Source organism: Manis javanica, chromosome 1 (genome assembly GCF_040802235.1).
Source record: "Manis javanica isolate MJ-LG chromosome 1, MJ_LKY, whole genome shotgun sequence".
NCBI classification, from domain to species: Eukaryota; Metazoa; Chordata; class Mammalia; order Pholidota; family Manidae; genus Manis; species Manis javanica.
The window spans coordinates 109733364-109745946 of NC_133156.1; the positions used below are offsets into that span (position 1 = coordinate 109733364).

At 32.7% G+C, this 12583-nt stretch overlaps 1 protein-coding gene across 4 annotated transcripts in view; it reads right to left on the reverse strand.

Moving 5' to 3' along the window:
* Positions 1-12583, reverse strand: part of MTREX (Mtr4 exosome RNA helicase) — a 131603-nt gene that overhangs the window by 83633 nt on the left and 35387 nt on the right. For 3 of the 4 annotated variants that reach the window (XM_017641047.3, XM_037022312.2, XM_073236287.1), the window contains 6 exons: positions 8978-9152; positions 7555-7645; positions 6188-6312; positions 4572-4670; positions 3995-4097; positions 711-842 (listed from right to left, as the gene is read on the reverse strand). In XM_017641047.3, coding sequence (XP_017496536.1) covers positions 711-842; positions 3995-4097; positions 4572-4670; positions 6188-6312; positions 7555-7645; positions 8978-9152 — 725 coding nt within the window. The remainder of the gene's footprint in view (positions 1-710; positions 843-3994; positions 4098-4571; positions 4671-6187; positions 6313-7554; positions 7646-8977; positions 9153-12583) is intronic. The other variant, XM_073236288.1, reaches the window with a different exon arrangement.

Below are 12583 nucleotides of genomic sequence, written 5' to 3' on the forward strand. Positions count from 1 at the left end.
GTTATGTGGGTTACCTGTCATTTGTTATTTTACCCATGGGATAAGTAAAAATAAGCTTTAAAATGCATGGATTTAGTTCTGTGCCTTAAAGAAAATTATACAACTGAAATTTGATTTTGTAGGACTGATTATTTACTAGTCACTATACAGGATTATATACGTATAAGAATGGACTGAACAGATAAACTGGTACTCAGCATGCTACAATTTTTGGCAAGTATGACTTTTAAAGTTGTGTGACTTCAGGCAAGTTACATTTACAGTTAATATATGGAATAATTTATTAATTTGATAGAAATTATCTGTATTAAAAAATTATACCACAGTTAGGTAATGGGCAAGTTTTCCCAGTTTGGATTTCTGGAAGAATAAAGTCCAGTAATTTCTACACAGAAGGTGGTCTGACCAAGACACCTCCTGAAGTAGTCTGATAAAAAGCCACAATAACTAATGAGCTTCCAGTATTTCTCAGTAGGGTTCTTTGGATTTTACACAGAACAATATACTTAAATGTTCCAATAAAAGCAGAAGACAAGGAAGGAAGAAAATCGTCAGTGGCTTCTTAGAGCTTTTACAGATGTGATGATTACTACTGTAACTGTAAGGTGAACTGCATACCCTAGCAATACTCAACAGGTAATGTCTTAAAGAAATACATTCATGTACACTCATTTTTACATAACACTGAAACTGTAGATATAATATAGTACCTGTATTGAAATCTAATTTGGTCATCTGAAGTGCATAGGCTTCACAATCTTTCTTACTAAAACTGAAAATAATTACAGGTTGAAAATTTCTTTCCATAATCATCTTCACAATCTTGAACACATTTGATGGTCCTGCAAAGAGTATATAAACCATACTCCAAAATCAAACCAGAATGGATCACAGACTTAAATGTAAAACCTAAAACTATGAAACTCTTTAAAAATACATAGGTAAGATACCAAAAGAATTAGAAACAAAAGAAAAAAACACAGAAAAACTGGATATCATCAAAATTAGAAACTATTGTACTTAAAAAGACACCGAGAGTAAAGTGAAAAGATAGAATGGGAGAAAATATTTGTGTATCACATTATCTTATAAGGGTCAAGTAACCAGAATACATTAACATTTCTCGTATCTCAACAACAAAAAGGAAATCTAATTCTTAAATGGGTGAAGGATTTGAATAGGCAATTCTTCAAAGATACACAAATGGCTAAAAAGCACATAAAAATGATACTCAACAGATCATTAGCCACAAGAGAAGTGTAAACCAACACCCTATTGAGATATCACTTTGTACCAATGGATGACTATAATCAAACAGATGGAATATGTAAGTATTCTCAAGGATGCGGAAACCTTGTACCCTTCTTGGGGGAATGTAAAATGGTGCAGACACTTAGGAAAATAATTTGGCAGTTACTGAAAAGGTTATACATAGAATTACCACATGACTCAGCAATTCCACTTCTATGTACATACATGAGAAAAGAAAATACAGGTTTACACAAAACTTGAAGAACACAAATATTTTCAGTAGCATTATTAATAAAAATGAAGAAGTGGAAACAACCCAAATGTCCATCAACTGATGAATGGATAAATAAAACGTACATTCATTCAATGGAATGTCATTTTGACCATAAAAAAGAATGAAGTACTAACTTTATAACATGGATGATCCTTCAAAACATGCTAAGTGATAGAAATCATTTCCAAAAGACACACATATTATGATTATCTTTATACAAAATGTTCAGGGAAGGAAAATAGAGACAGAGGGCAGATTAGTGAATGTACACAGCTGAGGAGTGGGGGGGAAATGAGGAATGACTGCTAATAGGTATGGGGTTTCTTTTTGAGTTGATGAGAATGTTGTGTAATTTAAAAAGTTGTACAAATCTGTGAATATGGTTACTTTTATGATAGGTTTATAATATCTGAATAAAAATATCGATTGTAAATGGAAATTCATCCCATGCTCTTGGGTAGGAAGAATTAATATTGTCAAAATGGCCATCCTGACTAAAGCAATCTACAGATTCAATGCAATCCCTATCAAAATACCAACAGCATTCTTCAATGAACTAGAGCAAACAGTTCTAAAATTCACATGGAACCACAAAAGACCCCAAATAGCCAAAGCAATCCTGAGAAGGAAGAATAAAGCAGGGGGAATTACGTTCCCTGACTTCAAGCTCTACTACAAAGCCACAGTAATCAAGACAGTGTGGTACTGGCATAAGAACAAACCCATAGACCAGTGGAACAGAATAGAGAGCCCAGATATAAACCCAAGCATATATGGTCAATTAATATACGATAAACGAGCCATGGATATACAATGGGGAAAAGTCAGCCTCTTCAACAGCTGGTGTTGGCAAAACTGGACAGCTACATGTAAGAGAATGAAACTGGATTATTTTCTAACCCCCTACACAAAAGTAAACTCAAAATGGATCAAAGACCTAAATGTAAGTCATGAAACCATAAAACTCTTAGGAAAAAACATAGCAAAAATCTCTTGGACATAAACATGAGCAACTTCTTCATGAACATATCTCCCCGGGCAAGGGAAACAAAAGCAAAAATGAACAAGTGGGATTATAGCAAACTAAAAAGCTTCTGTACAGCAAAGGACACCATCAATAGAACAAAAAGACATCCTCTGGTATGGGAGAATATATTCATAAATGACAGATCTGATAAGGGGTTGACATCCAAATTATATAAAGAGCACATGCACCTCAACAAACAAAAAGCAAATAATCCAATTAAAAAATGGGCAGGGGAGCTGAACAGACACTCCTCCAAAGAAGAAATTCAGATGGCCAACAGGCACATGAAAAGATGCTCCACATCACTAATCATCAGGGAAATGCAAATTAAAACCACAATGATGTATCACCTCACACCAGTTAGGATGGCCAACATCCAAAAGACAAACAACAGCAAATGTTGGCAAGTATGTGGAGAAAGGGGAACCCCTCCTACACTGCTGGTGGGAATGTACATTAGTTCAACCATTGTGGAAAGCAGTATGGAGGTTTCTCAAAAAGCTCAAAATAGAAATACCATTTGACCTAGGAATTCCATTCCTAGGAATTTACCCTAAGAATGCAGGAGCCCAGATTGAAAAAGACATATGCACCCCTATGTTTATCACAGCACTATTTACAATAGCCAAGAAATGGAAGCAACCTAAGTGCATCAGTAGATGAATGGATAAAGAAGATGTGGTACATATACACAATGGAATATTCAGTCATAAGAAGAAAACACATACTACCATTTGCAACATGGATGGAGCTACAGGGTATTAAGCTCAGTGAAATAAACCAGGTGGAGAAAGACAAGTATGAAATGATTTCACTCATCTGTGGAGTATAAGAACAAAGAAAAACCTGAAGGAACAAAATAGCAGCAGACTCACAGAACCCAAGAATGGACTAACAGTTACAAAAAGGAAACAGACTGGGGAGGATGGCTGGGAAGGGAGGGATAAGGGGGAAAAAGGGGCATTACGATTAGCACACATCATGTGTGGGGGGCAGTACATGGGAAAGGCAATATACACAGAGAAGACAAGTAATGATTCTGTAGCATCTTAGTACGCTGATGTACAGTGACTGTAATGGGGTATGTGGTGAGGACTTGGTAATAGGAGGAGTCTAGTAACCATAATGTTATTCAAGTAATTGTACATAAAAAATACCAATATATATATATATTGATTTTGGTAATGGTTGCATAATTCTGTTAATGTACCAACAACCACTGACTTGTGCACTTTAATGAGCAAATTGTATAGTATGTGAACTGTACCTCAATAAATGTCATATAGGAAAAAGAGAACCCTTTATTTGTCCACTTTTATCATACACTATTCTACATTTTTCTATAGCTTCCTGAGGGAAAAGAGTTAAATAGAAATACAGAAAATGTTATTTGATAATACAGTTTACATGTAACATTTTTTCAAAACGAACTTCCAAATTACCTTTTGTTCCTCCTTTCCGCCCTTTCTGATCTCCTTTGGCCAAATCACCAGCATCTCGCAGTACTTGCATTGCAGTATTAAAATTATCTTCTCTGAAGTCACCCTGGAATCAATGACAATTTTCTATGTAAGCTCACTAATACTTAACCATAACCCAAATATTTTTCACACCTCAATCACAAAGCTTTCTCAAGTAACAAAAACAATATAGTAATTTTAGAACAAAGGTCACTAAAATAGTTTCAAAATTCTATGCGGTAAGAGGTAATAAAAGGTGATAAAGATTTATGAAAACTGGGAAAAGAGAACTATAAGATATATGAAACATGCCCAGAGCCCTATTCTCCAGGTATTTAAAAATACTGGGAAAGAAGGGAAATCTAATGCAAGTATAAGAGAAACACAAGTCTTAAGTATAATTCTTGAAATAAAAATACACAACACACACAAAAAACGAACAACTCTGGACCATAAAGCTACCTAAGGGAAAAAAGAGTATACCATTCTTCTCTAGCTTAAGGAAAAGCAGGTATAAACAACAAAATATGACAGATAAGAATGACAAGTTATCCCTTACATTTTCATCAACCACAAGGTGCAGGCCATCTCCCCCTGCTGGAAAAATGTAGTGTTGCAATGGCGTAGGCCGATAATCTGTGTATATTACATGACAGGGCTATAAAAAAGAAAAAATATTAAGCATATTTCATTTTTTCAAAATAATACTGTGTATTTGACCTACCTAAAAGGTGTTGGGGAGATAAACTTATGAATTCAACATTTCAAAAACAAAAAAGCTTTTTAAAAAAACACCTTAAAATGAGGCTTAGAACCTCACCCCCCGTTTTGAGAGAAATCAGCATCCATGGATGTTTTAAGGCCCTTGTCTAGCTTGGATTAACACATAGTCTACAGGCACACACCTGATCATCTACAATTGCTCTCTTACAACACTAAACTATGTTTTCTACCTTTATCTTGCATCTACCTACCACTTCAGCATTTTATTAAAAATAAAAATAATAATAATAAAGGGAGAAATGTGGGATCCACATATAAATCAAGTATAAAAATCAAAGGAATATTCATATCTGACCTGATTGTTTATAATTGATAATGTGTGATCAAAACCGAAAGTTTCTGTGATGAATGCCCTTGTACTGTTCACCATGTAAGAACTTATTCACTATGTGAGAATTCATTCACCATGTAAGAACTTGTTCGTTATACTTCAGAAGATGGGAGACTGATGAGAATTAGGCTTGAGATGGATTAATGATTGTGCATTGAGCATTGACAAAATTAGGTCTATCAAATTAGACTAACTGTTCAATTTTACCAATTCCCTAATCAGGGCCAAGTACATGACTTGAGGTTCAATAATAATCTTGGATGCATACCCTGTACCTGGCAATGCCATAATGAAAGACATGCCCGTTTCTACTCAGCAGTTGTATGGTGACACAGAATACACCCAGTAGTAAAATGGGACTTATGTGCCCCAGAGGGGTTTTCAAGGCTTTCCTAAAGCAGCAGGTTGACCTATCTCCTCCAGAAGATAACACTGGGTTTCTATCCTATAGACGCAACATGGTGTTAAAACAAAAAAAGCCATTAGAGAGCTTAAAAACAAATAGAAGTCTGTGAAGACTGGTATAAAGGAAAATTAATGGCAGGAAAATACTAAGAATAAATATAGTACACATGAACAAATGCTTGTTTTAAGGCCCTATACTCCTGCTAAAGTTGGACTAGAAAAGCAAAAGGGACACTGTAAAAAGTTTGTGTTTACATGAGAAAAATCAAATCACATGCTCAGGAGATACCTAACATTTTCCTAAAATTGAGGTTTTAGAGGAAATTTTCTACTGTATATTCATGGCTCTCTGAGTAAATGTAGTAGTTTCCAAACCTAGCATATCATCAGGATCAGCCTGGGGGCTTTTAGAAGTTAGAGCTTCCAAGGCTCTGCTTCCAAAGATTTTGATATATTGGGCTTCAGATGGGACTCAGAAACCCACACCTGTAGAAAAGTTAGTAAGTTCATTTTTATAGGCTTGCTTGATTTTAGTAGTTTCACATTAAAGTGAATTACTCATTCTAAGAAGCAGTGAAAACAAAGTATAGGTCATAGTAAAGCCAAGCTGTAACATTTAAAATATTGAAGACATCAAAAAAAGAAAAAGGAAATACCTGTTTATGTAAATGGCAAATCCATTCAGCAAACTGTCGGGCATTTGGAATCGTAGCCGAAAGAAAGACATAGTGGACATTATCAGGAAGCAAAATAATAGTTTCTTCCCATACCACACCACGCTCTGAAAGAAACAAATAAATATTCTGTGGAATTCAGTATTGCTTTATTGACAAGTAACCGATTATTTGAAAATAATAAACAAAAATTATTTTCTCTCAAACTCAATAATTAGAAATGCAGACCACTTTACAAGAATATTCTTAGCTATACAGACCCTTACTGAACATGACTTTAGTTCTCACCATTAATTTATCCAGTAGAGAGATAGTAGACTGACCCACTATAAATACAATACACTCTTAAGTAACAGTCTATAAAGAGCAACTCTCCAGACTGAATACTTTTGAAACAGTTTAAGAGTTCTATGATAATGGGAATAGTATTTCCATTTCATTTTAAGAAGTGAAAATTAATGGCTTATAGAAAATGGTCAACAAATTCTGAGGAAATACTATTACTATACCATAAGGAATTTTTCATCCAAATTACCCTCATGGTCTTTAGAGATGAAATAGATTTGATGAATAGCAAAACTCTAAGTCAGTTTTTATTAAAATGGAAAAAAAAAAAAAAGAAAATCAGTGTGTTTTCCCCTCAAATGAACAGTATAGGATTTGTCATTTTAAGACCAAAACAACACTGCTCAGAACTTAATTTTACGAATTTGGGAAGGCTGAAATGTTTAGGGTAAATGAATTATTACACTGTATTACTTTTCTCTATAAATATAGATTAACGCTGTGCTTTTAGCTTAAATATTTTTATTTTAAGTGTGCACATATTAAACATACAACTTTTAAATGTGTTTAATATTAGCCTCCCAGTACCACCCAAAATTCCAAGTACTCTTACTTTCCCATTATAGTAGTGTAATAGTTCAAATAGATATTATTTTTGTTCATTTTTATTGCATAATCCCCATTTTGTTATTTACCATAAACATGTACTTCTTAAGTTCTTAAAAAAATTGAAACAAGAAAAATCAAGAAAATTAACTTGGTAGACTAGACATTTTAGAAATTCTTTAACAATTATATTAGAGAATCTCTATTAAAAGCAAACTAGTTTTAATTCCATTTCTTTGAATTTACATCTTTTTACCCATGAAACGTTACTATTTAAGAAGCTGCAGTTGAATCAGATCCTCCTGGAGATATTGTATCATCTTATCCACAATTTAGTTTACTAGAACTCTAGCCATATGAAAATTAAAAAGAAAAATTTAACAACTACTTATTCAAACTTCCCACTGCCATTCTTAAGGAAAATACATGGCATACAATCTCAACATGGCAGAATATACCTGAATCTCTCATGTAATGAATTTCATCAAATATGACCCAAGCAACTTCTCGCATAACTTCAGAACCTCTGTACAGCATACTTCTCAAAATCTAAAGAAAGAACAGAAGATATTTCCATCTTTTGACATAACAAAAGCTCTTCTTTTTAATAAAGCATTTTGGAATTCCTTTTTTTAGTTTAAACAAAAATTTTTACTTACATTTTTCTCAAGAAGAATTGACATATTAGTTTTAGATGTATGATAGTGGTTCAACAATTATATATATTATAAAATGCTCACCATGGTAAGTGTAGTCACCAAAGTTAGGACAATATTATTAACTTTATTCACTACAATGTACTTTTCATCCCCATCACTAATTTATTTTGTAACTGGAAGTCTATGCCTTTTTATCCCTTTCAAAAGGAATTATTTTTTAACAGAAACATTAAAACAATTTTAGGTTGTTATATATTTTAAATATATTTCATACATTAAATATTCTTTTTTTGATAAGACCAAAATAAATGACTTCTCAACTCAGTAATCATATATAGTCCATGGAGGGAATTATCATCACCTCTATCTCCATATATCTCAAATATGAAGTCACTTCCTTATATGCACAGATCCATAATTCCCAGGATATGAGAGCAAATTAAAATTGTCTTCTATCCAACACTGGACCTTATACTGTGTACCCATTTTTTTTCGGCCTCATCTCACAATATGGACTTTCTGGCAACCATTATCCTGATTTTTGAGTTAAAATCTCCCACAGATGAAAGAAATTTCTAAGAATGGAAAATAAACTTATTTCGGGCACCAAAATGAAAAGTGAGCAATGCTTCTGGCTGACTCTGCAGACCATAAACTAATTCACACTTTCTACTGTACTACATCCTTGTCAAGTACAAGCGTAAAATACAGGTATGTAAAATGTACTTGGTACAGTAAAAATAGCTAATCATGTCCAAAACATAAGGTGTTTCAAGTATATGCAGAACTCAACTGTGATTATGGAAAGAAGTTAAATACAACTGAGCATTTTAAAAGAAGTTATTTACCTGTTTATATCAACACTCAGATGCAGAAAAGAAAAAAAAAATCTTATGGAAGAGCCACTGCTTATATGAAACCATGTACTCAAATCCTTCAAATTAAACACAAAACCATCAAGGTTTTGTCATGGCACTGACAATAAACCTTTAAAAATCCTTGAGGAAATAATCATTATCTATATTATATGATAAGTAACAACAATATTAGTAATTTACAATATAATTACTTCTTTTAGATGAACTTTAATCCTTTTAATTAGATTTACTCGAAAAGTACTACATTTTATCTACATACAGCAAGTGATAAAACATTAAATGTTCTAAGTGAATAGATATATTAATTAAAAAGGAAAAACTGGATGAGGCATCATATAAATTACCTCTGTGGTCATAACAAGACAAGATGCTGTAGGATTAATAGTAACATCTCCAGTCATCAGACCAACATCTTGAAATTCTTCATACATTTCTCGGTATTTCTGGTTACTCAGAGCCTTAATTGGGCTAGTAAATATTACACGCTGTTTTTCCCTTAAGGCCAGTGCAATGGCATACCTAAAAAATGAAAGCAAATAAGAAGTATTTATAAAAATATTTCTTCTATGATCTTTAAAATTCTATTATATAAAATTTGTCTGAATTTTCTCTATTTAAAATGGACTTTGCAAAACATTAATATTCTATTTACTACTGATAAGTGATTATAATAATTACTATGATAAATCTGAAGTGTAGTGGTCTAAATGGACAAGAATATTTTAACTGTGGTCTGTTGGAGTTAATTTAACTTAATTACTTATACCAATGGATTAATAATGGTATAGTTACTGTATTTCTTCTAAGTAAAACAACTTTGTTTCTATAAATGGGCCTCCAAAAGTTTAGAGCCTCTGCCTGTCAAGTTTATACATATTTAGAGCATAAACAATGAGGTAACACTGAAATGAAGCATTATCTTTGGAGTTTCACAAATGAGTTAATCATATGTATTTTTTCCCAAAATGTAATAGTTATCAAATTAGTCCTTGTTTGGAAATTATGGTGGGTTCTAATTATGGAAAAGTTCTTCCAAAGCTATTAACAGAACACAGTATAATTGTTTGCTTGTTTTTTTAAAGAAAACTCAGTCAAGTATTTAAATAGACCACAAAATCAGTACTAAGCTTAGCACTGTGGTACATCCTCCTTGTTTAAGATACAGTTCCTGCCCACAACTGGTACATAACCTACTTGGATTAATACAAATAATATTTATTCCAACCATATTTTCTGAAGTGTAAAATAAACAATTTAAAGTTATCCAAACATGATCAACTATGAACTGTAAGAAACATACATAAAAGATTAAATAATACAGAGATGCTATATTATATTACTAAAATGTCCACACTTCTCAACAAAAAACTTGAAGATATAAAAAGAAATAAGAAAGTATTATCCATACTTAGGGCCAAAAAAGCAGTCATAAGTAAGAAACTGATTCTGAGTGGGCCCAGATGATGGACTTGTCAAAGACTTCAAAACAGATATTAGAAACATGTCCAAAAAATGTAAGGAAACTATTTTCTAAGAATTAAAGGAAATGGGACCATGATTCAACACATAGGCAATCTCAATAGACAAACTGAAACAACATAACCAAATGAAAACTTTACACTAACTGAAATGAAAAATACACTAAATGGGCTCAAGAGCGGATCTGAGATAGCAGAACCTATCAGTAAATATGAAGAGAGATTAATAGAAATTATCAAATCTAAAGAAATAGAAGGAAAATAAACAGAGATCTGTGGGACAACTCAAGTGTCTCAATGGAAGTTCCAAAATGAGAAAAGTATTTGGGGGGGAGAGTGACAGTAACTTCCTAAATGTTTAAAAAGACATCAATCCACAGATCCAACAATCACAATGAACCTAATCAGGAAAAACTGAAAAAGAATCACACCTGGAAACAATCAAATTGCTGAATGACAAAGGCAAAGTCTTCAAAGCAGCAAGAGCAAAACTATACCTATGAGAAAACAACATAATTAAAGCTGACTTCTGATCACAAACAATGGAATAGACTGAAATGTTAGTAGAATGACTATGCAATGTTGAAAGAAAAAAACTGTCAACCAAGAATTCTATATTCAGAGACACTATCCTCTCAAAAACAAAGGACCCTATGTTAACTATTAAAACATTACTCAAAGCTAAAAAAACAAGAGAAATTAAAATACTATACTAAAAACTATTTCTGTCCATCAGTAGATGAATGGATAAAGAAGATGTGGTACATATACACAATGGAATATTATTCAGCCATAAGAAGAAAACAAATCCTACCATTTGCAACAACATGGATGGAGCTACAGGGTATTATGCTCAGTGAAATAAGCCAGGCGGAGAAAGACAAGAACTAAATGATTTCACTCATATGTGGAGTCTAACAACAAAGCAAAAACTGAAGGAACAAAACAGCAGCAGACTCACAGAACCCAAGAATGGACTAACACTTACCAAAGGGAAAGGGACTGGGGAGGATGGGTGGGAAGGAAGGGATAAGGGGAATAAGGGGCACTATGATTAGCACACATAATATAGGCAAGGGTGGGGGGGTACAGGGAAGGCAGTATAGCACAGAGAAGACAAGTAGTGATTTTATAACACCTTACTACGCTGATGGACAGTGACTGTAATGGGGTGTGTGGTGGGGACTTAATAATGTGGAGAATCTAGTAACCACAATGTTGCTCATGTAAGTGTATATCAATGATACCAAAAAAAAATTTAAGCCAATAAATAAATAAATAAATAAATAAAAACTATTTGTTAAACATAACAGAAGACCGTAAATATATGAGATGTATACTAAAAAATAAAAGGCAAATGTAATCATGAAATCATCTCCAATCACAAATAAATTAAATCAGAACTGAAAAACAGAAAAATATGTGAAAAACCACCAAATACTTGAAAAGTAAACAGGCTAAGAGGAAACCAATAAACTTAAAAAAAATGAACTGCAAATAAAATATAATCATCAAAATTTATGTGATACATCTAAAGCAGTACTAAGAGTGAAACTTATAGTTTGAAATGCTAACATTAAACAGGAACAATGATCTAAAATCAATAACCTAATTCTATGTCAAGAAATTTCGAGATAGATACAGATTATCAAAACTGACTCGAGAAGAAAGGAAACTGAATTAGGAAACAAAAATCTTTCCATAAAGCCTTGGTAGTTTAGATGGCTTTATTAGTAAATTTTATCAAACATTTAAAGAGGGACAAATACCAAACCTACAGCAACTGTTTAAGGAGACAGACCTGGAGGGAACACTTCCCAATTTATTAATCTGGATTAATATATCAAAGCCAAAGACAGTGTATGAAAAAAAAAAAACTATGTACCAATATCCCTTACGAAGATAAAATGCAAAAAAAAAGTACAAAACAAAATATGAGTAAACTGAAACTAGCAACATATACATGATCACCTTTCATAAATAACTAAGTTTATTCCAGGAATATAAGGGTGGCTTAACATCAGAAAATTAATGAAATATACCACATTAGCAGAATAAAAAGCAAATACCATATCACTGCCTCAGTTGATTGAAAAGCATTTGTCAAAATACAAGACATTAAAGAAAAAAATCCTCAACATATTTTTTTCAACATGAGATATAACTGACATGTAACACTGTATAAATTTAAGATATACAACATGATTTGATATAATATATATTGCAAATGATTACAATAGGTTAATATCTCCGTTACCTCACACAATTACCATTTGTGTGTGTGTGCCTATGTGGTGACAACATTTAAGATCTACTCTTAGCAACTTTTGAGTATATAATATAGACTGTTAACTATAGTAACCATGCTTTACTTATTTTATAACTAGAAGCTTATACCCTACGACAAACATCTCCCTATTTCCTTCATCTCCCAGTCCCCAGAAATTGCTATTCAACTTTGTTTCAGTAAGT